This window comes from Oryza brachyantha, chromosome 2, assembly GCF_000231095.2.
Source record: "Oryza brachyantha chromosome 2, ObraRS2, whole genome shotgun sequence".
Classification (NCBI taxonomy): Eukaryota; Viridiplantae; Streptophyta; class Magnoliopsida; order Poales; family Poaceae; genus Oryza; species Oryza brachyantha.
The window spans coordinates 16,670,283-16,691,167 of NC_023164.2; the positions used below are offsets into that span (position 1 = coordinate 16,670,283).

General features: G+C 39.1%; 3 protein-coding genes across 4 annotated transcripts; 2 read left to right on the plus strand and 1 right to left on the minus strand.

Annotated features, from left to right (window-relative positions):
• The first annotated feature begins 304 nt into the window (after positions 1-304).
• Positions 305-881, plus strand: LOC121053588 (photosystem II 5 kDa protein, chloroplastic-like). Its single transcript, XM_040521151.1, has one exon. It carries the CDS (start codon positions 320-322, stop codon positions 659-661), a length of 342 nt encoding a protein of 113 aa, XP_040377085.1. The 5' UTR covers positions 305-319; the 3' UTR covers positions 662-881.
• Positions 882-8,231: 7,350 nt separating this feature from the next.
• On the plus strand, positions 8,232-8,968 carry LOC102707464. The gene has a single exon (XM_006647361.3). The coding sequence runs from the start codon at positions 8,370-8,372 to the stop codon at positions 8,622-8,624; it is 255 nt and encodes an 84-aa protein (XP_006647424.1). The 5' UTR covers positions 8,232-8,369; the 3' UTR covers positions 8,625-8,968.
• A 5,720-nt stretch (positions 8,969-14,688) lies between these two features.
• On the minus strand, positions 14,689-19,246 carry LOC102707745 (ASC1-like protein 1). 2 transcript variants are annotated; one of them, XM_006647362.3, is made up of 6 exons: positions 18,867-19,246; positions 16,786-17,015; positions 16,546-16,701; positions 16,173-16,358; positions 15,470-15,651; positions 14,689-15,283 (listed from the first exon to the last, which is right to left on the minus strand). In XM_006647362.3, exons 1-6 carry the CDS (start codon positions 19,032-19,034, stop codon positions 15,252-15,254), a joined length of 954 nt encoding a protein of 317 aa, XP_006647425.1. In that variant the 5' UTR covers positions 19,035-19,246; the 3' UTR covers positions 14,689-15,251. The 2 variants fall into 2 exon arrangements, with proteins under 2 accessions (XP_006647425.1, XP_015689609.1); XM_015834123.2 differs by lacking the exon at positions 18,867-19,246 and adding an exon at positions 18,169-18,285.
• Between the last annotated feature and the right edge of the window lie 1,639 nt (positions 19,247-20,885).

Below are 20,885 nucleotides of genomic sequence, written 5' to 3' on the forward strand. Positions count from 1 at the left end.
ATTACGAAAAGAACAGCAAGCTCAGTAACGGCGATCTGGTCGGTCCAGGAGCCAAAAATGCACCCCTCCGTCCGGTCCGCCCGTTCGTTATCCGAATCCAACACCATCCCGCGTTATCCAGCCACGGCACCCTCCGGCCCCGCCACGTCAGCCTCTACCGCCACGTGGCCCCGCTCCACTGGCCGCGCGGCGCCCACGCGGGATAAGGCCTCCCCCCTCCCAAATCCCCCACCTTAATAGCCACACCGCACACCCGCGCCGCCGAAACCCACCACCACCACGACCACCGCGACCGCTTCCACCCACCGCAGCAGCAGCAATGGCGTCGCTCACCATGATGGCGTCCCTCTCCGCCGTGGCGCCGGCGTCGGGGCGCGTGTCGTCGGCGGCGCCGCGCCGCGGCGGGCTGGCGGTGGCGAGGGCGGCCGCCGGCGGCGCCGCCGAGTGCCAGCGTGATGAGGTCGCCGCCGTGGCGCAAGGCGCTGAAGGCCGCCGCGCGGTGATGTTCGCCGCCGCGGCCGTCGCGCTGTCGGCCATCGGCGGCGCCGGCGCCGGCGCCGCGTTCGCGGAGCCGGACGTGAAGAAGGGGACCCCCGAGGCGAAGAAGAAGTACGCGTCCATCTGCGTCACCATGCCCACCGCCAAGGTCTGCCACAACTGAGATCGAGCTAGCGACGATCGAGCCCGACGTGGTTGAGAGGGTGGGCAGCATTCAGATTCAGTAAATATGTACCGGTTTTAATCTCCTGTCCATTTAAAAAATTCGAGCTTTGATTAGAGCCGCCGCCCCCGGATTGTCGCCATGGACGGCCTCAAAGTTTTACGTTGTTGTAATATGATCGTTGCGAATTCGGGGTGAAACCGCTCTCTTTGTTCCCTTCCTTGCTGCGCTGCATTCCGGAATAACGCCCCGTAACACGTGCATACTCATGTCTACGTGCACACCTCGTGTACAGCGAGGTTGCGTTTTTTTAGACAGAGACGAATGATCAATCTGAATTTGTGATAGCTATTTTATATTATAAACGATGGAATTAATTATTATAAAGTTAAAAATCTATTTTTTAAATGTGAGATTACCAACTTGTATATAGTAACTTGTTTTTTTTTCAAAAGATATCCAATTTAGCCGTTTTTCAAACGTGCCAGCAATAGCCAAGGAATAATATGAGAAAAAAAAGGCAGAGTTGATTTATGTTGAGATCGAACCACAGAAAACTTACCATTAATATGGACATTTTTTTAAGGTACATTAAAAATATTTTACACCATCCACTAACTATGGATCCAAAGGCTAGTGTTACTGTTACTTTATAGGTGGTAAAACATAATTTATTATAATTTAAATTCCATTTAAGGTAATTATTGTAGATTAATAAGGAATGATGAATGTTCCCTTAATTAGTTCTTAAAAGTTATAATTCTATAAAAACATACCTTTTGTGAATCAAAATTTCAACATATTTAAATCGGAAATGCTACTACAACTCTGAATTGCATATAACTTCAAATTTTATTTGTCATTTTAAAATTAGTGTTATTGTGTGAAACGTAATTTTAAATCTTCAAAATCATATATTTTAAAATTAGTTTAATCCATACCTTAAATGTGAACTATTTAAAATATATGCTCGCACCCGTACAATTCAAATTTAATGATATATATACATAATTTTTTTGACAAAAAAGATATTCAAATATTTGGAATTCAAAACATATTTTATTTTTATCTCATATCTTAAATATGTGAATTTAAAAAACACATTCCTTAGATGCATGCTTCAAATTTAGAAAGCACAATTGCGAACAGTAATGCTTCCCTGAGGTACTGTGTTTTATTTATTAGGACGTGAAAATGAATAAATAAATCAATAGTAAAGATTAATTGTTAATTCTTACCTCTAGATAGGTAAGATGGAGCACTCCAAAAAACTCTAAATCTAGACTAAACTATGAACGCTGCTGATCAAATCTCTACGTAGACGGGCAAAAACGCAGGGATAAAAGTAGGCGTCGTTTGGCAAATCCCGGCCCATCCTGGAATCGTCAAGAATCTACTGTATTTTTGCCTTTACCAACAGGACCTCAAAGAGCACATCAAGTTCAAGACCTCCAGGCCTTTTTTGTTCTACACAATAATTTCTTCTCTTCTCTTAGATCCTTCTGGAATTAAATCAATTGACCGTACAATCATTCCATTCCATATTATAACTCTATCTAAATCCATTTATTGATACACACATATATATATGTGTATATTTATTAGTATCCGAGAGGGTTAAAATATCTCATATCATGAAATAGATGTAATAGCTAACCACCGTTTTTGGTTAGGCCTCGAGGGACCAGACATGCTAATATGCGCCTAACTTGTGGGTGTGGCCACTAATTTTGTTGCTACTATGCAATATGACCAAACAAAATGCACACGGCTACACTAGCCCGTGCCTACTCGACTACTTCAAAGACATAATTTTGATGGATTAATTCTCATGTAAACACCAGAACAAAATGGACAAAGGTCCCATGGTCCAGTCGTTCAGGGCATTGAGCGACGGCCGGAGCTAGGCATGTTTGTTGGTGTCAGACGACCCCAACTAAATTTGTAAAATTAATACTAAAGCACTCTTTCGATCCATAGTTTTCTGTGTTTTAAAATGGCGATAACCCTGGCTACATTTTTGGTTGGCCTCGCGCTCTGCATTGGACTCTGAATCCAGAACAAACTCACAGCATCCGTATAAACGTTAGCCTAATTAACCGCCTGACGGCACGACACGTTTGGCCTCTTGAATGAATAATTTAATTAGCAAAACTGCGCGTCTCAACAAGTTTATAGCGTTGTACCTAATTAACAAGTTCGCCTCACATACGGCGCCGAACATTCTTCCAGCTATACATATATTCAAAGCTCCAGGCTGATCATGGTAGGATTTAGAACTGGTTAATTAGGCAGTAGCAAAGTCTTTAGAAAAAAGAAAAAGTGAGCGTTCAGCTGGAGCCGATCGATGAACGATCCATCGATGGGATTCCAACAGTATGCCTCGACAGATTTGTAATGACCTTCCTACGGGACATTCCGACACTGTGTGTTATTCCAAGAGTATTCTGGAGCACTCTTGAGGATCGTATTGTATGCTTCTTTGTCTCCACACAAACTTTAGTTACAACTAGTTATGCATAAACCGATCGTATATATACATCCACACGTTAGAGCAGGTACAATAACAGGCTATAAGTAAGCTATAAGTATCTTTTAATGAGATAAGACAATATATGTATGACATGTGGGGCCATGTACTAATGTTTTGTAGGTAACTATCGTATGAATTGACTATTAGATTGACTATAAATGAATTAAAGCCAGTAGTTGGCTATACTATTGAACTTGCTCTTAGATTAACGGGGCTAACTCCGGTGCATTTTACTAGTAATAGAATTTAATCTATACCATTGATCTATTTTTATTGGATGGTTATGATAAAATTATACTACCAACAATATTAGATTGAGTAGAAATTTGAAGAGGTAATATCATATTTTTTACTGTGATCTTTATTAAAAAAAAACAAAATTACAAAATAGTACTAATAAAGTATTTAACACAGTGAAAAATACTTTTTTTACTGGTAGTATAATACTACCAGTAAAATGTACCGAGAGTTGTCCTAGATTAATAATTCTATGTGTTATCATTAACTTAATAAAAAGTTGACTCTGCACCTGTATTATTGTTCGGTGGCTAAAACGATCAAAAGATATAAGAATTAGGAGTATTAAAGAGGTTATAGTGAAGCTCAGTTTAGAGATACACAAATTTTTAGATATTTTAGAAACGGAGGGGTAAGTGTTAATTAGCTGTATTAACCTTTGTTTTGTCGGAATTAATGCCTTTACATCTGACGACCGATGAGCCTGCATATGTAGCACACACATATATCTGAGTTCTTTTATACCTTTTGCTCTGTTTAAACACAGGAACATGCGAGCAGTTAGCTAGCTAGCTGCATCAGCTTAATTAGAGAAAAAATCGTTATGTTTATTAAATAACTCAGACCGACTCCAGAACAGAATCCTGTTCAGACATGATAAATTATGAACCAGATATCATTTGATATCATCGCACGACGACAACGGCACAGAGGGCTCACACGGATTGTAGGGTTGACGAAGATCGACACCTACGACGAGGTTGGAGGAGGGGAGCAGCGTGAGACACAGGCAGAGATATCGGCAGCAGATGTTGGAGGAGTACGGAGGAGACACTATTCTACAGCATTTCTGTAAATGATTTGTTGTAATTGGTTGGGGAGGAACTGAAAAACAATCAGGAGACGTCGGCCTAACCAGGAGAAAGTCTTTCTACATCTAAAAGCTAGTTCAAAAAATAAAAGACTCTATCTAAACTTTTAATATGAGACTATTTCAGTACTTGTGCGTTTCTGCTCGATTGTTTAAACCTTTTAGTGAGAGATCAATATCCTATATATATATATATATATATCAACATAACCACACTCTGATCTTATCAAAAAAAAAAATCTTGATTAATTTAGAAGCTTCACGAGAGATCAGGTTGGTGAGATAACAACAGTACAAATAAAGTTCCTGTTGCGTCTCAATTAGCCGGTCGATCGGTCGATATACGATGCAGCAGCAGACGATCGACGACAGAGACAAAGACAATGCACCTAATCAAGCCAACAAGCCCCAAAGACACGCCTTTAGATTGCTGCTAGTAGCTTTCTGGGATGCTATACGGATGTTGCCTGCACAAAACAGCAGCTAGCTAGCATACTGTCTGCCAGTGCATACATGTAGCTTTGCTACTTTGTAGCTTAGCCTTTAGTTTGGACTTTGGAGAGGAGAGATGATCATCTGACTTGTAGCATGCTTACGGCTTAAGGACATGCACATGTTTATGTATACAATGTACGGCAAGGTCAATCATGCTACGCGACTTACTTAGAGGAAAAAATCAAACGATAAATTTGCAAATAAAGAATAATTTAAAAATAAAACTTTTATATATTTGTTGTTAGCGAATAAACTATGATAAAAAATTTCTCTAAAATCTATTTCAAATTTAAAGTCAAAAATTTAAATTTTGATTTATTAAGTTCATGCAGAAGGAAAAAGACTGGCTTGATGGCTAGGATAGCTGTCACTGAATTTTACTCCTGCTTTTGATACCTATGCTTGTAGCTATAGCTGATGACATATATATAGAGGAAAAGCAAGAGCAAGCATCAGAGGAAAAAGTAACTGATGGTGTGTGATCTGATCTGATGAGATGTTGCTCGTTCTTTCCAGTGGCTGAGATGCGTTCCGTAGAAGGATTATCACTAGAAAATTAAGCTAGGATTACATACATTGCTCCTTATTCCTTAATAATTTGCTCCTTGTTTGTATATTGTTTTCATGTTCTTCCTGGTGGCTTCGTGGCCCAAGGGGAAAGGTTGGCGAGAGCATTTCTTTTCGCCCAACTGAGCTGCCTGCAGCCCACAGATCGACGGTTTTGCCACCTGCTTTGGAGCCGAAAAACTTATCACTCATCTTTTCGCTTGATTGTGTTTATATGTCCAAATTTTAATTTTTAATATTAAATTTAAGTTAACTTTAAAGTTTGTTTCACCGAAGATTATTTTCTAGTCTTGGTTTTTAGATCACCAGGAATACACGTGTAAAATTTTTATTCACAAAATATTTTTTTCGTAAATTTGCTATTTGACTTTTTCTTTAAAAAAACAAACAATCAACCTGTATATGGATATTAATCATTATGGACGCGTACAACGTCAGAGAGAGCCTGACATTCAGAAAAGGAGGCTGATCACTTGATCAGCGATCGCCATGTTGACTAGCTTCTGTTAGTCAAGTACCTTAATCGGTAAGCATATGTATAAGCACCACAGCTGATCAAATATGGAGATATGACAATATATACCGTCAAGCCGTAGCTCGTCGTTTTAATTAGGTTTATACTTATAAGCTAAAATTTAAATATAAAAACTTAAATTTAGAGTTTTCTTTGTTTCATTATTTATTTTTAGACCGCAATAACACATATATAGCTTCTACTCTCACATTCTTTTTTCTATCTTTAATTAGCCATTTCGCATATGCTTCAGCACAGGAAATATTTCACGGTTTGATTTTTATTCTAATTTTTATACACAGGAAAGTTGCTTTAAAAATCATATTAATCTATTTTACATTTTTTATAATTAAAAATTAATTAATTATGTACTAATCTATTACTACGTTTTTTATGCGGGATATGTTACCGTAGGCCGAACGCGGCCTACATATGGGTACACATGAGCCTTGACAACAAATTAGTTCAGATCAGACCCTAACTTATCAATGACGGTTATTTATCCAAACCGATCGATGCTGGTGAGTTAGGGTATCAATGCCGGGTTTAGGCGGAGAATAACACAAGACTGAAGCTAAATAGGGGGGGCTGCTATATATGCCGAGTTAGTTATGTTTGGGCACTGATATATAGTACTGTACATGGTTAGTCCGTTAGTGTCGGAGATCCAGTGTTGGTTCTACATATGCCCGGCACGTATGGGTCTGAAGAATGAGCACTGATGAGGGGTTGTATGCTAATGTGATTTGATCAAACTTTGAAAGATTGTCGGCCGTAAATAAGTTCTCAAACGCTTAATTTAAGAAGAAATGGTCCATATATGAGTAGATTTTCTTTAAAAAGTATTATCATAACATCATGAAGTCATCATAAAGTAGTTCTAAAAATCTAATATAATCATGTATTGAACATTAAACATCATTAGCGGAGGTAGTAAATATAGTACTCGAGATTAATTGTGGGATTAAAGGAGAACACAGCTTGCAGTAACCCGGCCTTAAACAAGTAGGTGCATCCTTAGCTGCATGCCTGCATGTAAGGTACAGATTCAAAGAGTAACCTATTATAAGTTAACTAAATCGATCATATTGTTAATTTGAATTTTAACCTCCTTTCCCTTTTGAACGGGGCAGAGCAATATTCTACTTTTGCGTAGAGAACGAGCATGCACGCAGCTGCAAACTAAACTATTATTTCACCTTTTTACACACGGCATGTTATACGTACTTAATTAAATTAAACTGCAATTAAGCTTTAGTGCTATACATGTTTAACTGCAAGTTGTTGCAAACTGCAAACAAAAGCCAGCCGAAACAAACAAGCCGGTACCACATACATGCAGCATTTGCAGCTAGCTTAATTAGCAACGCCCATGAGATATTCCTTTTTGGATATTTATCATATGCCCTTTCTCTGCATAGTGCTCTTCAAAGCTCTCTTGAGAGCGAAAGATGGCGATAGATAGATATATGCTGCCAATGATCATTGGGCACGTACGTATTCAATCATGCATTGATCATGCAAATCAAGCTGTGCAGCATCAAGGACGGCCGAGAGAGAGAGCTAGAGAGAGAGAGTTCATCGATGCATGCATATATCGATCACCCGTATTTTCGTTTTAATTTATGCTTCCAACATTTAAATTTCTAATTTTAGATTTAGAGTTGATTTTATGGAGTTTTTTATTAGGGTTTATTTTTCAGCCATAGTTTTTAGATCGCTAATAAAATATATATAATAAATTTTATTCACAAATTATTTTTTACTTGTAAATATGTTGTTTGTTTTTTTCACATAAAAACTAAACAATCATCTCCATAGCTTTTCCAAGTTCTTTTTTCTCCGCTAGCTTAGCTAGATAGGGTTGGAGGCTGCACATCTGCAGGAGTAAAACTAAAGCAGAGGCCTGGAAACCATGCTGCCCTTTTCCGCCATAGCTAGCTAGCCAAGCTTAGCTCGCCGGTTTCGTCATCAATAATCTTCGTCTCCTCCCCTTCTAATAATCCAGTTAATTAGAGAGAGAAAGAGAAACATGTGTGCATGCATGCGCGCGCTTTAGCATCTTGCCCTTTTTCTTGGCATCGCGTTTCTCGCGCGCGCGCGCGGGCGATCGATCACGGCCGTCCAATGCGTACCGCCCCTCCTGCCGCGCGCGATCCCCTGCCGCGTATACGCGCGTACGCGTGCTCCTTAATTTAGTAGAGCCCTAGCTTAATTAATTAGCTTAGCTTGCATCCACCACACGGCCGTCCGTCGTCTTCGTCTCGGTCGATATGATCGATCTCCATCGCCGTCTATAAATTGGGTTGTGTTGCAAGCCGCCAGCAGCTCACTTGCATGCTAGCTTACTAGCTGCTTAATTAGCTTAGGTTGTAACACTAAGCTTGCTTAAGTAGCTTAATTGGTCTCGGTAATTAGCAGCAGATCGAGAGGAGAGTTGGGTAAGAGGAGAAGAGGAGCTAGCTAGCTAGCTAGATAGAGAAGGGGGGATATGGGAGGGAAGTCGTCGTTCCTGTGCCCGATCTTCAGCTTCCTGGCGTGCAAGTCGAGGAGGTACGACGGCGAAGACGGCGAGATGAGCGACGAGTGGGAGTACGGGCGGCCGGCGGCGAGGTACGGGATGAGCAAGGTGAGGTCCAGCGACGAGGACTACGGCAAGTGGTGGGTCGGCGAGCGCGACGTCGACCGCAAGGCCTCCGACTTCATCAACAGCTTCCACCAGAGGAAGCAGGTCGCCGCCGCCTAGCTTGCTATCTAAGCTGCCGATCGACGCCGCGCGCGTCTACACATATCCAGCCATCCACGAGCGAGCTCAGGGGTATCAAATCTATATTTGATTGGATCGAGGGGGTGTGTACGGCTTGTACGCGACGACGATGACTGCGGCGGCGGCGGCCGGCCGGCGCAGCTGTGTTCATGCATCTCCGGCCGGCCATTTGTGTGTACCGCATGTACGTACGTACGTACGTAGGGTCCTTCGTTTATGATTAAATTCTTCTCATATACTATGTTAAATTATGTATGTTTGATGTCGATTATATTATGTTACATATGTTTATTTGGATGAGGAATAATAATAATAATAATAATGCTGGTACGCAGATCGATCCAGATCTTCATGTCTGGTCAGTAAGACTGCGTGTGATCCGTTCGTTAATATCTATGGATGTATATATCATGTGTAGTGTATGTGTGCATCACGCAGTGGCACACACAAATCATACTCCACAGTACTCTTGATTCAGTCTTTCTAATTTCTTTTTTTTTGGTTGAATTATCGTAGTATCAATGCATTGATTTTCATATACACTAGAGAAGAAAACAAATGCACATACACGTACTCGAGTTGCAGTTTATCCACGTTAAAAAATGGCACGTTAATTAAAATTAAGCTAGTCAATTCATCCCAAAAATATAGCAAACTCTCTCGTAAACGATTTATTAGACACCACTTAGTAGAAGGTGATTCTAAAGTCACGTGCTATATTTTGGGTGCAGGGATTACTACTGAGTGTATATATAAAACAAGAAATTTTATGCCTGCCTTATTCCATAATACATAGTCTGGGCCTAAAATACACGAAAGAAATTAGCACAAATGTGAAATATCTAAATTAAACAACACCAGATTAATTTTTACTTTATAATTATTATATTTGAATATCACACTCACCTATGGAATTCATCTCTTTTATATACCGCCTCATCCCAAAATATATAGTGCACCCTTGTTTCTAGGAAAAATCAACTTTGTTAGCGTTTGTCTAATACCATGAATGCGATATATCACTATATATATATACTGATTAGAAAGTGCATTCGCAATGCTAATTTCATAGTGTTGATAATATATCATGACAAAAAATTATGATCAAAGTATATAGTATAATATTAGAGACCATGTAAAAATATGTATGCCTTATATTTTTGGAATAAAGGGGACTAAATATCTATTAGTTTATTCTTTTTGTCAAATATTTATCAAAATCGTCTATGTTTTCTATAACTAACTGTCATGCTTTCATCCCTCTTCTTCGTCTACATTTATTTCTTTTTGTCCGCTTCCTCTTATTGTGACTGCTTCATTAGTTCAATCGGTCATATTATTGTTCAAAAGAAAGTCAATATATACCTTCAATTCCTGTCAACCAGCTGACAGTTCGATGTGAATAATCCATATCTTCTTCTAGGTAGCTTTAGCATGCATATAGATATATATCTTCTTTGCTAGCCATTCATATAATCAGTGATGCCGAATAATCGAATCCATTGTGAAAGCCCAACCAGAAAAGACTTTAAGGCCCTTTTGGAATAAAGGGTCTCTGTGAAAATTTTTTGGGGGATTCAAATCCTTCAGAAAATTTCCTTATATATATTTGGCTCTTTGGAACAAATAATTAGAGCTTTCACAATCCTACTAAATTTCTTTGGAATGGCTCAATCCCTATAGATTTTGGAGCAAACAAGTTTGTGTATAACTATACACCATTTCCTTCTGAATGCTTAAATTTCTGGACTGGCGGAGTATAAGGTTTGTGCATTTGTCTCGTCTAATTTTAGTATTTTGTCTGCTGCAGCTTATACGAATGGATATTTTGCAGTGTTTTGCAATTCTGTATTCTGCATATATAGAAAATGGTGTATTTTATTTATATGTTTTAGTGTTGTGCGTCACGAGGGAGTCCTACCACTCATTTTTTTTCTTATGCTTATAAACCAAAATTTAAATTTTAAACTTTAAAGTTGCAATTGATTTAGGGTTTTTTAATTACAGTTTATTTTCTAATTTTCTAGATGTATTTTATAATTTATTTTTCGTTTACAGATATAACGCTGAGATCTTCTACTAAGAAACTAAACAATCACATTTTAATAAAGTGGTTTAGTTTTTTTCCGTCAGACCTATATAGTTTTTTTTTTCGGTAAGAACCTCCTCAGAGCTAGGGGTGAGAATAGGCCAAGGCTCATGTGTTCTTTTACAATCCTATTTAATTCTTAAAAAAATTTTAGCTTAAAACTCTATATAATTTTATTTTAACCCATTTTAAACCTTAACCTTAAATTTTATAGATAAAATAGTTAGGCCCATTACCACCCCTCCAGGCCTATAGCGGATGCATGGCAAACATCTCCCTCCGGTGGATTCCTCCAGGGCGCATCTTTTGCAGAGACACGTACGGCAAAAGGGGAGCGAGCTATATACAGCGCGAACCTTCCAGAAAGCGAGGCGTACTACCAATATATACGTAGTTAAGTACATGCATGCACGGTGGCTAGCTTTCCCACGGGAAATTACATGCATGTCTCAAAGCGATGGTGATGAGCCGCAGCAAGCAGATCGAACAACCCAACGTGATCTATGTCTGAATCCGTCTCGATCCTCGTTACCCAGCTGCCTGCACATAGTGCCCAGAAGGAAGCTACGTACTCCAGCTGGCCGGCCTGGCTAGCTAGCTAGCTAGCTAGCTTCAAAAGCCGATGCTTTCGGCCTCGCGGGCTAATTAATCGGTCGACGATTGTGATTACTCAGGTGTCTCGGGAAAAAACCAAACGACATATTTATAAACGAAAAATAATCTATAAACAAAATTTTATATGCATGTTTTTAGCGAGTTAAAAGCCAATGATGAAAAATAAACTTCGACGAAAACACCTTAAAATCAACTTCAAATTTAAGATTAAAATTTTAAACTTTAGTTTAATTATAAGTATAATCATAAGCAAAAATATGGGACGTAACGTGGTTTTATAAGCCCCAGCACAGAGTCTCCAAAATCTTGCTCAAAACGTACGCTTGATGCGATGAGAGCTTCTCCTCCTCTCCTTTACTGTTCATAAAGGTGGCAATGAGACCCATTACCCGATAACCGACGGGTATTTACCCCATTAAGATGACTAAATGGGTTAAATTTTATACCTACGGATATTTTGGTGAGAAATCTTTATATCCGATAGGTAATTGGGTTTAGGTATGAGTAGGTAGTATCCATACCCATCACCTAATGGGTACCCACTAAAAATAAATAAAAATAAATTATATCATTCACCCCTAAAATTCGGCCCAACATAAAAAAATTCTAATTATGTGGTAAACTATTAGCCAACTACTTTTGTGGTACTCATTGTTTATTGCTAAATTATAGCACAAGACTACAATTGATATTGATCTTGTACTGTTATTTTTATTGTATTGTAGGTAATAATTGGGTGTGGATTATCCGTGGGTAAAAAATAACCACGTGGATATGAGTATGAGAAAAAATTATACCTATGAATATAAATGGATAGTCCAATGAGTGGAATTTTATTTTGTGAAGGTGAATATAAGGTCGTGGTATCTATTGGCTAACTGCCAATTGCCACCTTTACCTGTCTGCCCTGTAGCTTCCTTCGTTCAGCTTGCTGGTTGCTAAGAAGAGAGGGATCGAGGAATAGCTTTTGGCTTTGCTAGAATTGAACGGCGCAACAACTGTTTAGCTAGCTCAAGGAGCGGGAGGCCCAGCTGCCCGAGGGCCGAGGTTGTGGGGGGCATGTGGATGTGGGAGTGGCCCTCAGGTGGTGCCTTTTCTCCTTGAGCTGCCTTTTACCCATGGGCGATCGGACGTCTGGTTAGTGGCGATGGACCAAGACATATGAGTCGCTTATATTTAAGACTACCTTGTGTATATATATAGTTTTAGCTCAAAAGTCTATAAAAATTTAAGTCTGCCTATTTTTATACCTAACATTTAATTTTGTAGGGTAAAAAATTGAACTGATTACCACTCCAATATATGTGGTGTGGTGGTCACAGTGGCACGACGGATGGAGAAGTGGATTTTCATTCTCAATACAATACTTAGACGGGTATGTAGATAGTAATAAAAATATATCTATGAAAATTTTGTTCTTTGATTGTGACTCTAAGTCATGCCAAGATCCAATTTAGTTTTCTCCTTAGGACATTAAAACCCCCAAAATCAAATTCCAAAGATATGATCCAAAATAATCTCGAAGCTCAACTTGTTATATTCGAACTCTCTTCGAAAAACTTATCGGTAGATCACAGGATCAAACTCAAATCAAGATCTCTCGCAAAGATTCCCAAATCTCATATTCATTTTCTTTGCACGAATCCATCCCAAATCTTCTCCCACAATCCATACTCAACTCCAAATTCTTTTATGAAAATTTCCACTGCTTAAACCTTCCGGGGCTTTCTCAACCCTATCCGAGTTCAAAACTTCGTCTCGGTCTCGTTAACAAGCGTACAATCAGATACTTTCAAAACTTGGAAATAATACTGATTACAACAGAATTAGCCTTCACTTCGAGCTTGCAATAAATATCTAAATTCCTCTGGCTTGCTAAATACATAAGTACTCACTCCTGCTCTCTATAGAGTTCCTCCACTAACAAATTGAAGTTGAAGTGAAGTGAAGATTAAGGTTTCATCTTAGTTCCTAGCTTGTCTATGGTGTTGGCCTTAGTCAGTTGGTTTCACTGCTGCTGCTTCTGTGCTACCGGTTGCATTCTTCGGTGGATAGGTTTTAATGTAAAATTATAGTAATCTATAAAAACTATAGTTTTCGGTGAAGGCTGGCGCCCAGCTGCCACGCACGCCCTTTACTGTTACACTGTTCATATAATGTACATCAACTGTTCACCTACGCTGTTCATTTGCTTCTTTTTGTCTGATTAACCGTGCACAGTTCATCTGCTTTCCCTATTTATCTGAGTTGATTAATTAGTGTTTCAGAAAACATTCTTCACAAATAGTGTTTTTTCTATATATATTTTCCACGCATTGTTCTCACAGCAATGCACGGGGCCGTCGGCTTATTTATAACTATTACCGTTGATTGCATCATGGTGCTTTAGGACTGGTATATATAAGAATTGCGGTTCTGTTGGATAGGTTTTGTGTCGTTCTTCTACGGCATGTTATGTTTGGTGCTGTTATATGGTACTACCTTCGCCTCTAAATGTTTGACGTCGTTGACTTTTTTATGCACGTTTGACTATTCGTCCTATTCAAAAAATTACATAATTATTAATTATTTTTATATCATTTTATTTATTGTTAAGTATATTTATGCATATATATAGCTTTGCATATTTTAAAAAAATTAAATAAAACGAATGGTCAAATATATATAAAAAATCAACGGCGTTGGTAATAGATTGGGGTGTGACACCTTAACTGGGCAAATATCATCAGCCAGCCCGGGCATCGATTTGGATGAAAGGAGAGATGCAATGCGCGCACATAGGTACTAGCACGAAACTTGGGGTTCATTATCGATTCTAATCCGGTTTTTCTGCAAAGCTTATAAGGTAGCCTGCTTTCGAATTGCACATCAGCATTAGGTCACGTTCTTTAGTCATTATCAATTAGTATAGTATGAATTGTGCATACTTTTTAAACTCCTAAATATTTTGTACAAAATTTTTACATGACTTTTCTCAAATATAAGATTTTTGCTTTGTAGTAGTTCATCTAGTCATTTATATCTTTAAATAGCCATAAAAAATCATAAAATACAAAATCTTTTTGAGAAATGAAGGCCGCCTCAGCTAGCCTGCTAAGTTGGCTTGCACAGTTCGAGTTTTTAGCCTAACAGGACTATAGTAGTGAAATATTCCATATACTTACTCACAGAACCTACTCTGTTTTACTCTATCTGTGTTTTATTATTCATCTTATTAAAAAATTTATGCAACTATATGAAAATATAAGTTATGATTAAAATATATTTAATAATAAATCCAATCAGATAAAATAAATAATAATTACGTAAGTTTTTGAATAAAACAAACAATCAAATATATGCTAGAAAACCAATGACATCATGTATTAAAATACGAAAAAAATACAATGAAAAATGGGAATAGTTGTTTTACAGTACCGGATGCACCCCCTAGTCGGGTCTTAATTATCTAGCACGATACAAAGCTGCAACCCCCGGCACAAAACGATCATGGGCAGCTCTAATCTTGTTTAATTACTAGTACTACACAGTTTCAGATAATGGTCATATGGTATACATATTCTTACACATAGAATATATATATTTGGAATAGTATACTAACATTTTCGTTATTGTTACATTTCATTACATTTCAATCTCTACATAATTGAGCACTTACTCTGTGATGATCAGCCAGAAGGCAGGCTTCGGGAGCAACCTCTCGTGCTACATCCATCAACACACAGATATCCTACCGAGACAGAGGAAATGTTACGTCTCTTTAACGAATACCATGAAGAATAGTGCTCATCCCCAAACAATATGCACATGTTTCCACAGCCGGGAAAAGAATTCATAAGCCGAGGTATTTGCGTTGGCGTTCTTGGCACCATGTCAAGATAGAAACCAGGTAGCTTCAGCAATCAATCTTCATGCTCGTCTTCACCTTCGGAATCTGCATGCAAAGCAGAACAGTTTCAGATGGCAGCAGACTCAAAATATTTTCACCTAACAACCGGTTACTGGAACAAATTATAAGCTGACTTTGTCCCCATGCACATATGAGACTGAAACTAAGATTATGCAATTTCGCATGCTCATCTTATGCGAAAGTAAAATTCTAAGGGGACAGAGAGCTTACCAGATCGAACATCGTCTCCAACATTTCTTGTTTTGATTTGTCTCACAAGCATCCGATATATCAGAACCCACCAATATATGTGAAGAACAAGGAGTGAAAATAGGAGAGAATTGAACACGTAGTAGTAGATAGGACCATCAAAATTGTGCTTCTTCTTGTCCAATGTCAACAAGACTTCATAGCTGAAACAATTGGACTTAGTCAGCTCATGCAACTTTATAGCAAATCCCCAACTTTATATACACCATTTTGTCACTGCTGGGACAGTGGAACTACATATAATCCCCAACCTTATCATATATTTTGTACAATAATAGGATAGCAAAGAAAGGATTGGGAACAAATCCCCAACGAACTGCACTAAAATTTTAGCATGCGATGGTGTGATCTAGATAAGTTCTTGAGAGGCATAAGGCATTATAGTAACGTTCAAAGGTCTTTTCCCTACAGGAGATCACTGCCAGCCTGCCACTTTCTAACTGAACAACTTGTTGAGTTGGATATCTTCTCCCCACTAAAGCGAAGGCTAGCTAGCAAGAGAAGTGGAATACGCCATCTAAAGTTCATGCTAACAATTTCGTAAGCAAATAATATCCTTGCTTTCCACAACACTAAAAAACCATCTTTTCTCAAAAACTCTGGCAAAATCTTCTAGGCATATATCTCAACACGGTCTGAGGGATTAACAGTAGATCACATTTACCTTGTACTTCTGAGAATCCAGAATGGAAAATATGTGAGGCGGAGAAGGACCCATGAAACGACAAAAAGAAGAAATGCAACATTGGCAAGCAAATCACAATGGCTATACTTGGCCATTTTCCCTACTTCCAGGAACACGTCACTTGCATCATGAATTGCCAATACTACCGAACCAACTCTAGCAAACCTGGTTCATGAAGAAAATATTTGAAATTGTATTTGGTTAATGTTCATGTAAATGAGTGAAATAAAGTAATAAACCCAATGAAGATAAATATTAAGGCATGTGTGCTACTAATGAAATAATGCTAAAATCAAGGGAAAAAGGTGCATATTCATGAAACAACAAAAATAGAAGTTAGACAGAAAGAGACCTGAACACATAAGATAAAACTATCAGCACAACAGTTGCAACATGATGTGACATTGACACACCAAAATCTGAACGCCTTGTTTCCCAAAACATAAGTGCAAATATGGAATATGTGTAGAATCCAGCAGCATACATATAGACAGCCTTAAGTTTCCATCTGTAGAGAAGGGGATAATTGTTAGACACAGATCAGCTTGAGAACTAGTAAAATCTTATGCGATCATGGAATAGTTCATATTACTTTATCTTTTGGTCAGGCCAAACTTGTTCACCAGGTCCAACCCAGAAATATTTAGTGTTAGTGAACCAAGGTTCATTATATGTAACCGACAAAGATAAAATCTCTCCAGATAGGAAATAGACACATTTCCAAGCTGATTCCTTGAATTTTCTTATCTTCTTTTTTGCTTCCTCCTTTTCAAAATCAACTTTATCCTGTTCCTTCCCAAATATAAGTTTCCTTCCAATCCTCTGAAACAAACACAAAGAAAAAACAATGAAATTACACTGTCAAATGTCAATACCAAGCTTTAGAGTTGCATTAACAATTGAAAATGTTAAAACAATAAAAGTCAAATATACATGGTAGAAAGTCTATTACAACTATACAAGAATGAAAGTAACTGTTCCTTTTTGTTCGAACTACAGAGTGAAAGTAGCTATTGTGCTCAACCTTTCCCCAATCATGTAAGCATAAATTACTTTAGAAACATAATAACCCTTATATTGAAGCAAATGATCTTATCTGGACTCTGGCAAACAAACATGTCTCAAAAAATACGGAACAAATGGTAACCTGGTAGCCATGAACCATACTTGCAGAATCCTGATGTCTGTGTATTGTGGTCATGCATCTCTGTCTCGGTAGTTTATCACAAAAAGTTATATGTAATTAATTTAGGAATTGCAATCCAACCTAGCCTTCAAGTTAGTAAATATTAACAAACAAGGCATTGTTGTGCGCCTGTGCAAGTCCATCCATATTAGAAGTGGAAGAACTCTTGATCATTAGTGCTTAGTTCACTGTCTTGATGATTTGTAGTGGTCAGAATTACCTTTTAGATAGCACAATAGTACCTAAGGTAAATGACTAGCCTGCTAGCATATAAATCCAACATCTCAGAAAGCATCACGCACAAATGCTTTTCTGGATACAGACAGCCCAGTGGAAAGGCATACTACTGACACCGCAAATGTGATGGCTGCAACTAGCCAACTACTCGTACAACAAATGGGATGGTTGCAAGTTCATAGTCCCAGAGAATCTGTAGTGTATCCAGGGATATAAATTCCATCGACCTTGCCCAAGATACTCACCGAGAGAAGTCTTTCTTTTTTATGCCAGAAACTACCCAGATCTACTCGTGGCCTGTCACTGCACTGACAAGCGACAACCACAAACTCTGGACACAATGCTGCCTTATATCACTGATAACCAGTAAATTGTATTGTGGAGTGATAGGTTATCACCTTAGCTTGTAATCCTTCTCTGCTCATCAAACCCTTCTCCTTTTATATGCTTTTAACTTAATAAACTTGTATTCAGGGTGAACAAGAAAGTCTGCTGTTGTTCACCTCAAAAGATACACGATATTTGTTTTATCTTAATGAAAGACAAACTAACCCAGGAAATCACATGCGCAGACCCTGACTGCATCTGCACAAGATCACATCTTCACTTCTTCTGGAAGTAGGCAATGAAAACCAGCCAAATTATGCTGCACTACCCAGATCAAGAACCGACAATTGCAACGCAAACATGTTTCCTCAACATCTAAATTACATTGTTTGCGATGTCGCCGATGTTGAAGCTGTCTACCATCATGGTTGATGCACCTCTGCCTCAGAGATCACCAGTCCCCAAGGAACAAACCTCAAACGTTGAACCCTTACCTCCACCAAGTAACCAATGTAGCCCGAATTCCAGGGACACCGTAACCAAAACTAGATTTAGAGTGCCGCACAATGATTAGACACGAGAAGCGGAGGACTCCCCAATACTATGCTATGATTTACTCATCTTTCCTAGCGTTTGATCTGTCCCTAGGTCCACGAAACGCTAAACGCATGCCAAGTTAGCCCGACAAGCAACTATTGAAGCGCTAAAAGTAGCGTTCCTTTTTTATTTCTTTCTCGCATAAACTAAACCAAGGCTACTCCCCGAGGCGATCGGATTGGTTGCGGTTGGTTGGATCCCAAACGCAAATCGAGCCCGGGGAAAAAAAACAGCCACGCTTGCTGCTCTCCCCTTTTTTGTTTCGCACCAACAAGCAACAGTAACTCAGTAAGAGAAGGCCGGCCATGGCTGGATTCGATTACTACCTCGAAGACGAAGCGGTCGAGGAGGTAGCGGACGACGAAGAAGAAGACGGCGAACAAGGGGAGCGCGACGAAGTCGCCGTACGCCGGGTAGGCCTCGCGCTCCCACTCCCAGTCCACCACCGCCGCCAGGAGCTGGCCTCCGGCTCCCGCCGCGGCCGCGACCCCCATCGCCCGCCTCCGCCGCCGCCGCAAGGCCGAATCGAGGAGGATCTCGTCTTCCGCCCCGTCGGCCGCGAAGGAAGAAGGATCGAGAGGGGGAAGGAAGAATCGGGTGGATTCCGATTGGACTCCTCCGCCCCCCGCTTCTTCCCGCTGACTCCGTCCGCCGCTGCGGGACGCGTCAGCCGTCGCCTCTGTTTTACTTCCCCACTTGTTGCTCTTTCCCTTTTTTTCCCCATTATTTATTACTCATACACACTTTTTATTTTATCTTTTTTAGATTTATATTTGATCAGTTTTTATTTAAAATATTTTATAAATACATATATATATATATACAAAAGTATAAGACATTTCCTAAAGTTTATATAGTAATAAATTAAATTAAAAAATAATTTATTATTATATTTATGATCTACTTAAGAGCAAACGATGTCAAATAAAATAATACGGATAAAACATCCTATTATCGTTTTAGTTAAATCGAAGTCCCTCTTGAGTCTTGCCTTTGTCTGCAGTAGTTGTAGACTCGCTGCAGGGACATCAGGGTACATGCTGCATAATTTATTCTCTGATCTGAAGAAGTTGGGAGCTGTAGCGAGGTGGATGACGTTTTTTATTGGAGTATACTGCAGTAGTTCATCACGAATGATGATTGTTATATTGTGTTAAAAAGTTAGCAATAACCAAATTATGTATAATCTAATATAGATGAACTGAATATTATGAAAACCACCAATAAAATCGAGTAAGCTAACTCATACAAAATGATGCTGAAATAATTTGTTATAACTCTAAAGGTTTATTGGCCCCTATTTAAGGGGGTGTTTAGGACAAGGGGCTAAACTTTAGCCCCTCGTCCTATCGAATGTTTGGACACTTATTAAACGTAGACTATTAATAAAACCCATTCATAATCTTGGGCTAATTCGCGAGACGAATCCATTGAGCCTAATTAATTCATAATTAGCTTATGTGATGCTACAGTAAACATGCTGAATTAATTAGGCTTAAAAAATTATCTCGTGGATTACCACTCATTTATGAAATTAGTTTTTTATTAGTCTATGTTTAATACTTCAAATTAATATCCAAACATCCGATGTGACGTGGGGTTAAAAAGTTTAGCCCCATCTAAACAACCCCTAAATTCTAGCGGCACAGTTACCCAAACGCACTTTATTTCTATAGTCTATTTCTTTAATTATTTTTGTACACTTCACGCTATATTTTAGTGTAGGCAAAGCATTTATGTGCGCTCTAGAGATTAAAATTAGTTTGGAGATACTCCCTCCGTTTCATAATATAATACTTTATAGGATTATCTAGATTTATATGGATGCTAATTAATCTAGACATATATATAAATTATATATATTTATCAATTAATAAATTTAGATAAGACTATAAAAATAAATTTAGATAAAACTATAAAGTTCAGTAAAACGAATGATTGGCTAGTATTTTGGTGGGCCCACCCTAACAAGGGAATGATTAGCGATGTATGTGCGTGTGGCCAGAAATCTGGATTAAATTTCGGCCCATCCTAACAAGGGAAGAAAAACTAAGCCTGTTAGCTCCGGCCCAACAAAAGTGGGCCCAAAACCTTATCCCCTTCGCATCAAAATCTTCGAACACTGCGCCCCTCTCACCCCTCCTGCGGGTTCAGTCTCACTCCACCTCGCCGGAATGCTCGCCGTCTCCTCCGCTCGCCGCCTCCTCCCCACCACCACCACCCCACCTCGCCCCTTATCCCCTCGCCGTCCTCCTCCTCCTCCTCTGTTCGCCTTCGCGTCTCGCCGGCGCCGCTGCCTATGCAGCAGCAGCAGCACACGACGACCCCGCGGCGGCGGCCTCGTC

What these genes read in the sequence shown, in the direction of transcription:
- LOC121053588 (XM_040521151.1), top strand. Translation starts at nt 320, where the DNA reads ATGGCGTCGCTCACCATGATGGCGTCCCTCTCCGCCGTGGCGCCGGCG.
- LOC102707464 (XM_006647361.3), top strand. Translation starts at nt 8,370, where the DNA reads ATGGGAGGGAAGTCGTCGTTCCTGTGCCCGATCTTCAGCTTCCTGGCG.
- LOC102707745 (XM_006647362.3), bottom strand. Translation starts at nt 19,034, where the DNA reads ATGGGGGTCGCGGCCGCGGCGGGAGCCGGAGGCCAGCTCCTGGCGGCG. An exon ending in TGGATTCTCAGAAGTACAAG is followed by an intron (nt 15,652 to 16,172) that starts GTAAATGTGATC and finishes CAATTGTTTCAG; the next exon opens with CTATGAAGTCTTGTTGACAT. An exon ending in TGGAGACGATGTTCGATCTG is followed by an intron (nt 15,284 to 15,469) that starts GTAAGCTCTCTG and finishes CTTTGCATGCAG; the next exon opens with ATTCCGAAGGTGAAGACGAG.